Source organism: Copidosoma floridanum, unplaced genomic scaffold, assembly GCF_036245765.1.
Source record: "Copidosoma floridanum isolate Cflo_tuat_1 unplaced genomic scaffold, Cflo_Japanese_pri ptg000006l, whole genome shotgun sequence".
NCBI classification, from domain to species: Eukaryota; Metazoa; Arthropoda; class Insecta; order Hymenoptera; family Encyrtidae; genus Copidosoma; species Copidosoma floridanum.
The window spans coordinates 17203620-17216868 of record NW_028321883.1 but is presented as its reverse complement, the minus strand read 5'-3'; the positions used below and the strand labels follow the sequence as shown (position 1 = coordinate 17216868).

Here is a 13249-nt window from a genome sequence, read left to right as displayed (position 1 = left end):
AATTTTAATACAAAAAAAAGCGTTTTATTTTATACTTATTTACAATATCAATTATTTTACAAACTCTTTGCTCAAGCATTAGTTGCTTATCCGGATGACGTGATGTTCCTCATCTGTCTGACAGCAGCGACGACACGTGGATTGCAACCCGAACTGCCAGTTTGGTAATCGTCTGGTGACAACCACAGCAACTGCGACATTTGCTGCATATTTTCGGACAACGTCAGCCCAAGTTCTTCGAATATGTTGCCAAGATAGTCTGAAAGTATTGTAAATTATTTTCAACTCGTTGTCGAACTCCCTGACTGTACGAGACCACCTACCGATATCAGTGGCGAGCTGCTTGCAAGCGGCCGTGTTCAGTTCGTATATGCTCCATGTCTGATCCTGAAACATCTGACAAGTCTCCTTCGCCACGATTTCCAACAATACGTTCGTGAATCCAGACTCGCACGATTCCTGGCTGTACTGCGGGTCAGCAGCTTTCAGAGCTTTGGTCAAGCTCGGATTGTCCCTCAAGAGAAATGGCTCCAAGTGCTGGGGCAGCGTCATCAAGTACTGTCCCACTTGCGTGATGTACTCTTGAGGAGCAAAACTGTAGTCTGGCAAGTCGGAGCTTATCGGTGGCATTTTCTTGGCTTCCGATGAGGACCAGGCTGGTGCTTTTCTGATTTGTAGCAATTGGGTGAAGATAGGAGCAAAGATTACCTCGTAAGTGGATCGATGGAGGTCCGAACAGAGTTTCTGGACTGTCTTCACCGTGGGATCGAGAAGAGTTTTTTCGTCTACAAATCAAGAAATAGATGTGTTTTATAAATCATGAGTTTCACAGTTGATTGGATGATTAAATGTTCACCTTTTTTCACCGACGCAACGAAATCGTGAAATTCCGTTTGAGCTGATTCGGATAAAAGTAGGTTTACGTATCGATTAAAAACGCTGGCTTGGGGATCTTGCAGCTTCGCGTAGGTGTCTGAAATGTCATTTAACAAAGTTTTTTCCAATTGTTCCACATGACCTAAAAACTCCCCTGTGGGATGAAAATGAAATTTTTATTTTTCTAGTCTCATTAAACTACTCATACATAAAAAAAAAAAAAAAAAAAAAAATTACTAATCAATGCACATGCCTGTCGTTTGCATGAGCGTCAGGCACATCTGAAACAGATTCCAATCCTCGTGCTTGACCTTACGCTTGTTCAATTGCTTCATTCCTATTTTGAATTTTTCTTGATAATTGTTAAAAAAAGTCTGAAATGATGAATAAACATGCTGTTTGATTATATTTTTACAGAGAGAATCATACATTTTTGTTATTTAAAAAACAAAATTAAAAACTGCGTTAAAAAGACCAGTCACGTTAAGTGGTGAAAAGTGCAAAAAAGTAGCACCAAAAAACAAAAAAAAAAAAAAAAAAAAAAAGAAAGAACGTCAATTAGGTATGGCCCTTCAGAAAAAAAAAAATTCCCTACGAAAATTTCGATCGACAGCGACAACCAAGAAAAAAGTAAAGGGGGGGGGGGAATTACATACATTGAGAGCCTTTACGAGACCAGGATAACCGCAGCCCTCTGTAAAGAGCTTGCAGCGCTCGTTAGCCTCGTCGACGTATCCCATGGCCTTGGGGACACTGAGCGAGAGCGTGCTGATTATATCGCTGAGGTCCTCGTGATTGAACACGAGCGAGTTAAGCTGCTGGTTGAGGTGTGCGGCCTCGTAGATCCCGTACTTGGCGACGTAAGGCACGTAAGCCGCGTAAATCGCGCGGGCCAGCGCGGAGAGCTTGTCGCTGTCGTCCTTCGTTATTCTCTCGGCGCGAGCGTCCATTGCGCTCTGCAAGTTTGCGGCGAATTGCCGGCTCGTTTGCTTCAGCTCCAGCAAGATGGACAGCTTTATGGCGTTAGATTGCTGCTTGAGGGCCGACTCGACGCAGTGGGGTAGACTGGGTTCGAGACTCAGCAGCAGATCAGCGTAGAGCTCGACCAAAGTAACCAGGACTGTATTGGCTGGGAACACCTGGCTGCACCATTTCACCTATGATGAAGGGGGATTATTTTCTGCTTTTTTTCCCCAAGTTTTTTTTTTCAGTTGGACAGAAGTACCTGATCGTGCCATGAAGATAGGAGTTTGTCCAAGTACATTTTCAGCCAGTAGGTAATATTCTCGTCCTGGGCGAATTCGATGGTTTTCCTCCATTCTTGGGTCAAAGTAATTTTCAGGCAGTTGTGAAAGTATTTGAGCAGCTGAGGTAGGCGGTCGATTTTCGTAAAAATATCCACGTAAATTTTGGACTGATCTGAAGCCGAATAAAGGAGCTCCTGAATTATACATTTTTATTGTATTTTTATTTATTTATTTTTGGTTTTTTTTTTTGTTTTTTTTATTATCGCTGGCTTAACAAACAAATTTCATTGATTTATAGATAAGTATGGGAAAAAATTTGAAAATATTCTTTTCACAATACCTCAAGGATACCTCGAAATAGTAAAATAAATAAAAATAAAAATATTAATGACAATTTTGAAAGTCGACGCATACCTAAGCTGCCGACAGTGAAAGCCTGCACGAGTTTCGGACTAGCAGCGGCCTCGAGTCGATTTTTGAGGCCCTCGAGCTGCAGTTTTTTATCCTCGTGGTCAGGAGCGTTGGCTAGCTTTGTGAGTGACTTTTGCATCTCAAAGAGTTTTACCGCTACATTGACAACGTCGCCAGACTCGAATACGTCCTCCACGTCATTGGCCAAAGCCACCCAATTGTCTGCCTCCTTCAGACTAGCATCACGGCTTATCAGTTCTTCCTTCATTCTGTCTAGCTCCTCGAGCTTGTGGATCGACGAGAACGCGCCTTTTTCTACCTGTTTTTTTTTATAAAATACGTATTGTATACACTGATTTTTTAATTGAACTGATTTTCACGCAATAGACGAACGTTAATTCATGCTTGCTGCAGAATTTTCTCAATCACCCTATTTTTATTATGTTAATTTAAAAATCAGGTGTTTTATATGTTTTTTTACTATTAAAAAAAGTTTAAACTACGATACAAAGAATAAAAAACAGATGTATTACATCTTCCAATTCAGCTTTGACAGTTTGCATCTTTTCCTTGAGAAAAACAGCTTCCTGCTGCAACAGCTGCGTGTCACGGAGGATTTTTGGCATGTTCACCAAAACATCTTGATTAGTCTCCTCGAGCGAGGCGTTGATTTGTTGGATATACAGCTGTAGCTTTATCAGCGTGGATGCTAGAGTCGTCTGTGGATTCGGAGTATGAAAAGTAACACATGCATCGAGAGTTTGATATTTATTAAAAATCGTCACGTGACTGAATATATTTCGTTGTAAATTTATTTTATCTTGGCCATTGTGTCATGCTTCAATACATAATAATAATAATGTAACGTAAGATATCGAAATAAAACAATTTACAAATTATTTTCAAATAAGAGAGCGAAAACGATTGTAGTAAAATTTAAGACTGTCAAAAAACACATGTTAAAATACAATCTTAAGACTTAAATAATAGTTATTATTAAAACATTATAAGTAGAGTATGATAATCATTGTCATTAAATGAATATTCAATAATAATTAATACAAACTAAAAAATCTTTAAAAAATTTACAAAATGCAGTTTTAAATTAAAAACATAAAGAAATTTTTTTTTTAATTTTAACGCTAAATTTAGATTTTTTTAAAGTTTTCGAAGTTTTTAAAAAATTCTAAAAAAAATTCCCTTTGAAGTGGTAACATAAAAAAATTTTTTAAAGATAACTCACATTTTTTCATACCACAGTAAATTTTTCAAGATTTTTAAAAATGGTGAAACAGGTCCTAAAAGATATTAATTACGATTTTTGGTGTTTTTCTACAGTATCACTAAGATAGATATACACAAAAAGGCTATTTAAAATCTTTACTGCTAAGAGATTTTTTATAATGTTTTCACAGATTTTTTTCATTTATTTGTCATTTAATAAATTCAAAAAATACCAAAAATAGCTGTTTTTTTTTTGGACCTGTTTTACCACTTACATATACTTGAAAAAATTTACGGTATTAGTAAAAAATATGTATTTTTTTAGAAAAATTTTGTTGTACCAGTTAAAAGACAGTTTTTTCCACAATATTTGTAAAACAATGAACGTCTCTAAAAATTTTAATACAGCGTTGAAAATTTAAATAAAAATTTACAAATTAATTGTAAGATTTTATTTCAAATACTAAAGCAACCACTTTACAAAAAACGATTTTAGTAAAATTTAAGACTGCCAAAAAACACACGTTAGAATACTATTTTAAGCCTTACATAATATTTATTATTAAAATATTATGAGTAATGTATGGTATCTATTGACAGTACATGAATACTCAGAAATAAATAATAAAAATTAAAAATTCTAAAAAAATTGACAAAAATCCAATTTTTCGTTAAAAACATTAAAAAAAATTTTGTAAAATATATAACGCTAAATCATAATTTTTAGAGGCATTCAAAGTTATTTAAAAATTCTAGAAAAAATCCTATTTTAAGTGGTATCACGAAAAAATTCTTTAAAGAAAACTTACATTTTTTTTACCACAGTACTTTTTTTAAAGATTTTTTAAAATATTGGAACAGGTCCTGAAAAATTATTAATTACAATTTTTGTAATTTTTCTACAATGTCACTTAGATAATTATGAACGAAAAATAATTTTTTTAATTTTTACTGTTAAAACATTTTTTATAATGTTTCCACAGATTTTTATTCATTTGTTTGTCGTTTAAAAAATTCAAAAAATACCAAAAATCGCAATTTTTAATTTTTTGAGATCTGTTCCACCACTTTTAAATCGTTGAAAAATTTATAGTAACAGTATAAGATTTGTATTTTCTTAAAAACGTTTTATTGTTGTATCAGTTGAAAGACCAGAATTTTTTTTAAAATATGAATATCTTTGAAAATTTGATTACAGCGTTGTGTTACGTGGAAAAGCGATTAGTGCATATCATACGTTGCAATTGAAAGTTAAATAAAAATTCACATTAATTATAAAGTTTTATTTCAAATACGAGAATGACCACTATACAAAAAACGATTTTAGTTAAATTTAAGACCGTCAAAAAACACACGTCAAAATACCATTTTAAGACTTACATAATAGTTATTATTAAAATATAATAAATCATGTATGATATTCACTATCATCAAATAAATACTCTATAATAAATAATAAAAATTAAAAAATCTAAAAAAATTTTTTAAAATGCAGTTTTTAATAAAAAAAACATTGAGAAATTTTTTTCAAAATTTTAACGCTAAATTTAGATTTTTTAGAGGTTTTCGAAGTTTTTAAAAAATTCTAGAAAAAGTTCCCTTTGAAGTGGTATCATAAAAAAGTTTCTTGAAGATAACTCACATTTTTTCATACCACAGTAAATTTTTCAAGATTTTTAAAAATGGCGCAACAGGTCCTAAAAAAATATTAATAACGATTTTTGGTGTTTTTCTACAATGTCACAAAGACAGATATATACAAAAAGGCTTTTTAAAATCTTTACTGCTTAGAGATTTTTTTAAATGTTTTCACAGATTTTTTTTCATTTTTTTGTCATTTAAAAAATTCATAAAATACCAAAAATCGCTGTTTTTTATTTTTTTAGAACTGCTTTACCACTTACATGTACTAGAAAAAATTTGTGGTATTAGTAAAAAATATGTGTTTTTTAGAAAAAATTTTTTGTTGTACTAGTTAAAAGACAGTTCTTTCTGGAATTTTTTTAAAACTTCGAATACTTCTGAAAATTTTAATTTAGCGTTGAAAATTATGAAATAATTTATAAATATTTGTTACTTCAAAGAATATTTGTTAAAAATTTTTTCAGATTTTTTTTGCTGAACCAAAAAAATTGCAGAAACCGAAAAATATGGTTGACCGATCACACCTATTGAGGGTGATTTATAGACCTGAAATTTAGCATAAAAACATCTTTTTTTACCAACTTTTACTCTACAAAGTTCACGTTAAAAAATAGCTTGGGGCGCACTTTTAATTCCCTTACACGGGTTGACTCTATAACATTTAGCGTACAACAATTATAACGTTTTTACCCTAACAGTTATTATTAAAATTGCAAGAGCACTCTAAAATAATTTCATACTTGTGTACTGTCACAAATTAAATATAATGTATGAATGTACTATTGATTTTAAATTGGTAGTTAACCATTATTTTTGATTTAATCATGTCATTAATTTTATTACTTTTAAAATTAATAAAAGTATTGAAGTATAAAAGTATAATATTTATAAGAACTGATTAGATAACAGATTTTTAATGTCACGTATTTAAAAAATTACCATTTCATTGAAAGCAATACAAAAATTTAATATACGAATATATGAACATTTACTTATGTTCATGAAGTTTAACTAATTTTTACAAAAAAGTTTTTTTTTTATGTCCTAATGTTTGTAAAGTTACTTTATCATTAACCTTCATTTAAACTCAGGTTTAAAATATTAATAATTTTGGATATTTATTTGGCAGTTTAATATTTATGTAAAATTTTCATAAACAATATGTATCATTTTTAAGTGGGTGCAACTTTTATACATGTATATTGTTATTAACATTTATAAAACTGTATCTTAGAATACATACATACTACAAACAAAATTTTAAGACATGCAAAATTTTTATACTCAAGGTTTTGCACATTTATGTATTGTAAAATTAATAAATAATAATAATAATAATAAAAATAAAAAGTTAATAAAATAAAGAGTGTTTAGACTATTAGAAAAAAGTATCTAAACTTCAATATTTATGTTTAAAAAAGTATTTTCATTCAGTACTTAATAAATTTAATGAAATAATCTATAAAAATATACAAAAATTTACTGAAATTCAATAAATTGACTATGAACGTTCCATTTTTCATGTTTTTCTGTAATTTAAGTTACAAATCTAAATGTTATCGAACTCCATCATTTTTCTTACAGTTTGCATAAAACCAATACGTCTTGAAATAAGATTAATTTCAAGCTGTTGCAAGAACATTAAAAAAAAAAAAAAAACTTGATCAAAATAGGAACTTTCCACGATGGTTACTCAGTTGTTTTTTCTTTAGATAATTACTGAAGTTTTTAATTAACGAAGTGATCAAAATAAATATACTTGTGCATTAATACTATCAATGCTGTAAATGTGTTAATTATTATATTTAACATACATAACGTTATAAATTATATCCCAATTTGGTGGTGAATTTAAGTACGCCGACAATACAATTCACCGCACATTAAGGTATGCTGTACTTTGAACGTAAAAATAAGTGACAAAGAACGAGTGTACGCGAAAAACACAAAGAGAGTAGCGACCGAAAAAAAGAGAATAGCGTATGGAGTAGTTTGATTTTTTGCGAAGCCATTGAAAAAGTGGAAGAAGAAGAAGTGCAAGAAGAGTAGGAGGAAATGAAAAAAACCACAATTGGCTGTGTAGGTATAACGAATGAAAGAAGCATTAGCCTCTTTCTCCCCCTTTCGTACTTTTTAAATTTCTGTGGTGATGGTATTAGCCTTATAATGTATTCTCTAGTGAGTATAACGGCCGCAACACCGAAACAGACGATGCGCATGTAGGATTTTCTCTGATAAAACATGTATGAATTCAAAAGACATAACAATACGCACGAAATTCGAGGAATGTATTTTGGATTTCATTGGCCGTCTTCTTTACCGTAAATAATCACTCATTATATCATAACCAAGTTAAATATTAATTTTCAAATAATAATACAAAATCTAAAAAAAAGTGATGGATAATCCACTTCAAGGAAAACGGGTTTTGCTTCAAGAATCGATTCCAGCGCAGTATAAAACCGCGTAATCCAATAACCCTAAGCACAGCTGTAAAATAATCCTAGTATATGAGGGAGAAAAAAAGCATCTGTGTAACTGAACAACAACAACAAAATATCAGAAATTTAAAAACTTAATCATCAGCTTATGCGTGACATTCCATGCACAACAAGGAGTATAGAGGCTCTCATGAGTTTGCTATGTTCTTTCTATCGATACTCACGCACACATGCACTAACATACTTGAAACAACCGATCGTACCAAAATGCCCTTAATACCCACAAGCGCGTACAATATCGAGATAATGCACATGTATATTGGGTCACCACATCGAAAGACTCGCTCGAGTTACCCAACTCACACCAACGATAATGCGGAATAAAGAAACCAAGCCAATACAGACTTCTAATGTAATCTTTAAAAAATCTTGTAAGTATATGAAAAACTTTACAAGATTTTTTAAAGACGTACATTAGAAGCCTGTTTTTGCAGAGGAAGGATAAGAACGCATATTATAAGCTCTTTTCTCGAGTGGTACATACCACGGGCACACGATTATTTTTGAGGCGAGCAGGTATACGTTCATACCGTATAATCGACAGTACACTCGCACGACTTTTCCCTCCGCACGACCGTGCGAGAAACTACATGCGAGCAACGAAGCCGAAAACAAAACAAAACGAAACCAAAAAACTAGTTTCGATCGCGAGGGCGGCCGGCTTTCCTTCCTATCGGCGATGTGTATCGCGAACAAAAAGATACATAACAAAACAAACAAAGTAAGGAGGGGGGAGGGGCCACTTACTCTCGTGTCTTGCATAAATCGCACGTATACCCTCTTCTCCAACACCTCGGTTGAATGTATATAAATTTCATCTATCTCTTTTTACCGTCTTTTTTTAACGAAACCCCGCAAAATACTAAAGCGCGCCCGGCGTCCTCGAGACAAGGCCCTCAATCTTTACTCGTAAATATAGGTATACACCCCCTCACATATATGTGCGCGAACGCCCGGCAGCGAATGCACAGGTATGTATCATACGTGGTTACACTCGAGCGTAAGAAACTTGCACCCTCTTGTCCCTGTCGCCCCCCCCCCCCCACATCTGCACCGGACTTTTTTTGCTCGTTTTCTGCAACGAAGGTGTGCAAACGGGGTACTCCATTTCGTATACATATATACCGCATGTCTGCTGGTGTAGGTTGAGAACCCCATCGTAAGTGTGCATTAACCTCGGCCACAGAAAAGAGTATATATATATGGGTATAGGCATAGTGTATAGACGAGGGTGCATTCACGGCATAAGCGACTACACACAAGGCTCACTTCTTCTCTGGCACTTTTGCACTTTTTTTGCATCCAATAACTATGTTATATGTATACATAGGTACATCATAATACGTATATATTATAATATACTGGCGTGGTCGCGGCGGTTCTTTTGAGTATTGCCTTTTTGTTACCCCTTGCTTAATTAGCGTAAAGCGCACACATACTCGGATACATGGTGTGCACAACATGTGCATGCGTACGCGCATTAAGTGAGGGGAAATTTTCAATTTCCTCCTTGTCCGCTTTTTTTTTTTTTTTTTTTTTTTTTTCGTCGGTTACACGCACGTGCATGAGCGCTGCGTTGCTGGCTTATTAATAATAACATTATACTCTGCGATATGCACAAACATTATACTCTTAATCCGATCCTACGAAAGAAAAAAAAAAAAAAAAAATGGTTGCCTACAATAAGATTACACTCCGTACACCCGACATTCACCCATTCTCGGATTATCAACTAGGGCTTCACAATAGAATCATGGTATATACAAAATAATATGTAACTGTGAATCATTCATAAAATTGTATTGTTCATAGAGAAATATACAATAATTTTTGACATAATATAAGTATAAACACTAAAAATTTAGTTTTTCAAAGTACTTTTTGACCTGAACTTACATTTAAACTAAAGCTTTCGGAGATTTGCTTTTCAACAATGTTCCAAGTGCAGTTTGAGAAAATAAATCTTCTTCAAGAACTGACGAAGTTCACAAACCGTTTTTAATGAATTTGAATATACTACTCGATGATTTTTTTAATAATTCAAAATATCAAAGTCTTATTTTGCTTTTAGATCTTGGTATTCATTATTTTATTCTTCATCAAAAGAGACAAATCTTTTAATATCTTGACCCTCACTTGTCTAAATGAGCCACAAGTTTTGTTTTACTTTTTTTTACGTTTCAGTTATTCTTATGATTCAATAGTTATGATATTTATATTTTCTTTAATCTGGACACATTTATTTTTTACACAACTTATCTGTTGCAACTAGAAATACTCATTGATATCATTTTCTTCCTTTTAAATAAAAGATCCTCATTTTACCGGTTGGGTGACACTCTCTGTTTCTAAAAGGTATACATCGAATCAACACCCCCCGTCATGGCTGCTCACACTTTTATTTAATTTGTATACATTATTAGTTAATGTATAATTGAAATCTCAAGCTATCAAAACTCAATTATATACTATAACCTCAGCTTTGAAACCCCATAACCCTGCAACTCCACAGCCTCAAACCCAATCATAGGTGGTTAAAGCCTCTGGGGTTACATTGATGGCTCTGGGATGACAGGGTTTTTAAGTTAAAGACTCTGGGGTCACATTAATGCCTCTGGGATGACAGGGTTTTTAAGTTGAAGACTCTGGAGTTACATTGATGGGTCTGGGATGACAGGGTTTTTAAGTTCTGGGGTTACATAGGGTTGAAAAGCTTAGGTTACAGGGTAATTTGGTGTTAATAACTTGAAGTGAATATTATGAATTAAAATTAGTCAAAGTTGTGACCCTCGGAGTTAATGCAAGATGGGAATGCGAGTACACATGTATGGATATATTCAGCCTTGGAACGTTGCCGAAGAGCGAGGAAGGTGGAGAACGTACAAAGTAGAATGAAGTGCAAAAGATCCTCCAAGGATATAATTTGAGAGCAGAAAGCTTCAACGGTTGTTGCGAATTTAAACGTAGTAAGTGAAGAACCTTCCTAAGATAAACCAAAAGCCAAAAAAGCACCCTTGAGAGCGAACGTGATATGGAGAAGAAAAAAAAAGCTGCTCTGCTGGTTACCTATACGCTGATGCACCTACCACCTATACTGCAATACATGCATCAGCTTTGCCCCCTGTTGCAGTCGCAACGACTATGCGCCGAGCCGAGAGTGCGGGAAACGCAGCAAGGCCGGTAGAGAAAGAGAGGCACGGACAGTGGGGCGTAAAAGGGGGTTGGGGGAGTCAAGTCAGACAGGGACAGGCACATGTACACAGAGCAGGTTTATCTTTATCCTAGTGTACCCTGTACCTACACATATGGATACGAGTATGTCTGGATTCGAGACATTCGAGCGCCAGTCTTTGGTCGCTGGTCGTTAAGGTGAGAGATAGAGAGTGAGTCGGAGTGAGTGAACCGAACCCAACGTGGGCGGCAAGTCATGCCCAATTACACCCTCAGGAATCATGCATATTAGGTATCAATCTACGGCTGTACTTACCTTGGGTAATGGCAAAAAATTTTTCTTGCCCACATGAACATCATATCACATACTCAAGTGTTAAAACTCACCTCGATGTTCGCGCGCACCTCCTCCGTCTTGTTGAGCCCGTTCAGCCAGTCGATCGGATCAAAGTTGTCCTCCGCGAAGGCCGCGATGTCCTGCTGCTGTAGTAGCCAGTGATTGTCATCATTGTTCGCACGAAATAAAATAATCACCAACACAAGGATTTATTAAAAACTTCTTGCAAGGTTATCAAGCACATATAATTTTATATATGTATATCTGCTGCTGCACCGATGCAGTGTGCAGTGACAAGTAGAAGCAGACAGCAGTATGTAATTGCAGAGTATAGGATTACGTGCTATATAGGTGTATACTTGTCAAAGTGCCTGCTGCACTGTCAATCGGTGCCGTTATCGCGCCACGAGGTTTTTCATCGTTGCGGACGCTGTTTTGTGAATCTGTGCATGTTGACGGAAAAATAAGTAAGTAGTGCATCGACAACGTAATCTCGCGACTGCGATCGCCAATACTGTGTTGTAAAACTGCATGTAGTGTATAAGAACAACGCGAGTTTTGTTTACATTTTTTGGCAGCTTTTCCTTATCTCGTTGATGAGGACTGATAACAAAAGTGTCATTAGGCTGGTAGTGTAATTGAAGTGTGCACTGAACGTAATAAGTACGACGAACAACCGAAGATTAGTTAATGAAAATTAACAAGAGGGATTAACGTGCCACCAAAGATTTAGAAGATGTTAGCTGCCGAAGAGTAAATAAAGGGTCTACACCACCGAAGATGATATGAAAGAGTAAGCCAGACACACATTTGATATAAAAAAAGCACACACACGATAGCTTAGATTATTTGTAGATTATTTATCGTAAGTCTTTGAGGTTAGGAGCGCGGACAGAGTAATAAAAATCGGAGTCAAGGCGCCTCGTCGTCGTCGACGTTTTATATTATAACCTACCATCTTGACTTTCCTGTCATCCGCCATCTATCACCGACACTTGCTTATACCAGATCCCTTTTTTTTTCTTTAACCTTCGTATTACTTGCTACCAATGTATTATGTATAATCTCGAAGCACTCGCTGGTGGAGAGTAGGGAACTCTACGTTAAATGCCAACGAGACATCGGGCAGGCAAGAGAGAAAGAGAGAAACGCTGTGCTTTCGCATGTACGTACACGTGTGTAGGCATATATACATGGAAAATTCCATGTTATGTGAATAATAATACAAATTTTATTGTTAATTCCTTACAGGCCCTTGGATTCTTAAAAAGCTAGGAGACCTATAATTTTGTTACAACTGCAAAACTTGAACCAAAATTAATTTTAATTATTCCTTTATTACTAAATAACGACGTGATGTGAAAATTGGAGATATTGTTAATTATAGTATCCTATATTAAATATCATAAAAAAACCTGCATGGCTGACCATCTTATTTCAGAGAAAATCACATTTGAAAAATGTTTATTTTAATACAACAAGTAAATACAATACTTTAAGTATGGTTTTTTTGCTGATATAATTGGGATCATAAAAATAATATGTTAACGACTTAGATTTCGTGAAAATTGATAAATAATCAGTGGCCTATAGAAACATCCACCTAGTGGCAAGTTAAATCATCCTAAAATAATTAAACTTATGTACACGCTTTTAAACCCCTCGAACCTTTACCCTCAATGCTTTAACCCCATAAACCTATGTTCCAAGTGTTTTAAATTCAGCGACGTGGGGTGTAGAATTTAATTAAATCAGCTATTAGGGCTGAAGAATTCGGAAGTGAGATATTCTATTGATTAGGAATTTTTATTTATTACTCATTCAAGTTATTTTTATAG

The 13249-nt window shown here is 34.2% G+C and overlaps 1 protein-coding gene across 2 annotated transcripts; it reads right to left on the bottom strand.

The window, feature by feature from the left end:
• Positions 1 to 29: 29 nt before the first annotated feature.
• Positions 30 to 12494, bottom strand: Cog7 (conserved oligomeric Golgi complex subunit 7). 2 transcript variants are annotated; one of them, XM_014353858.2, is made up of 10 exons: positions 12367 to 12494; positions 11462 to 11557; positions 3068 to 3253; positions 2538 to 2853; positions 2102 to 2295; positions 1533 to 2033; positions 1130 to 1250; positions 857 to 1030; positions 324 to 785; positions 30 to 259 (listed from the first exon to the last, which is right to left on the bottom strand). In XM_014353858.2, exons 1-10 carry the CDS (start codon positions 12391 to 12393, stop codon positions 87 to 89), a joined length of 2250 nt encoding a protein of 749 aa, XP_014209344.2. In that variant the 5' UTR covers positions 12394 to 12494; the 3' UTR covers positions 30 to 86. The 2 variants fall into 2 exon arrangements, with proteins under 2 accessions (XP_014209344.2, XP_089454409.1); XM_089598283.1 differs by having other exon boundaries at positions 11462 to 11554.
• Between the last annotated feature and the right edge of the window lie 755 nt (positions 12495 to 13249).

Excerpts from the sequence above, each read along its gene's own strand:
- Cog7 (XM_014353858.2), bottom strand. The coding sequence starts at position 12,393 with ATGGCGGATGACAGGAAAGTCAAGATG. Across the intron at positions 3,254-11,461 it reads AGGTGCGCGCGAACATCGAG|ACGACTCTAGCATCCACGCT; the intron begins GTGAGTTTTAAC and ends CCGAATCCACAG. Across the intron at positions 2,296-2,537 it reads TTTCACTGTCGGCAGCTTAG|ATCAGTCCAAAATTTACGTG; the intron begins GTATGCGTCGAC and ends ATTCGGCTTCAG.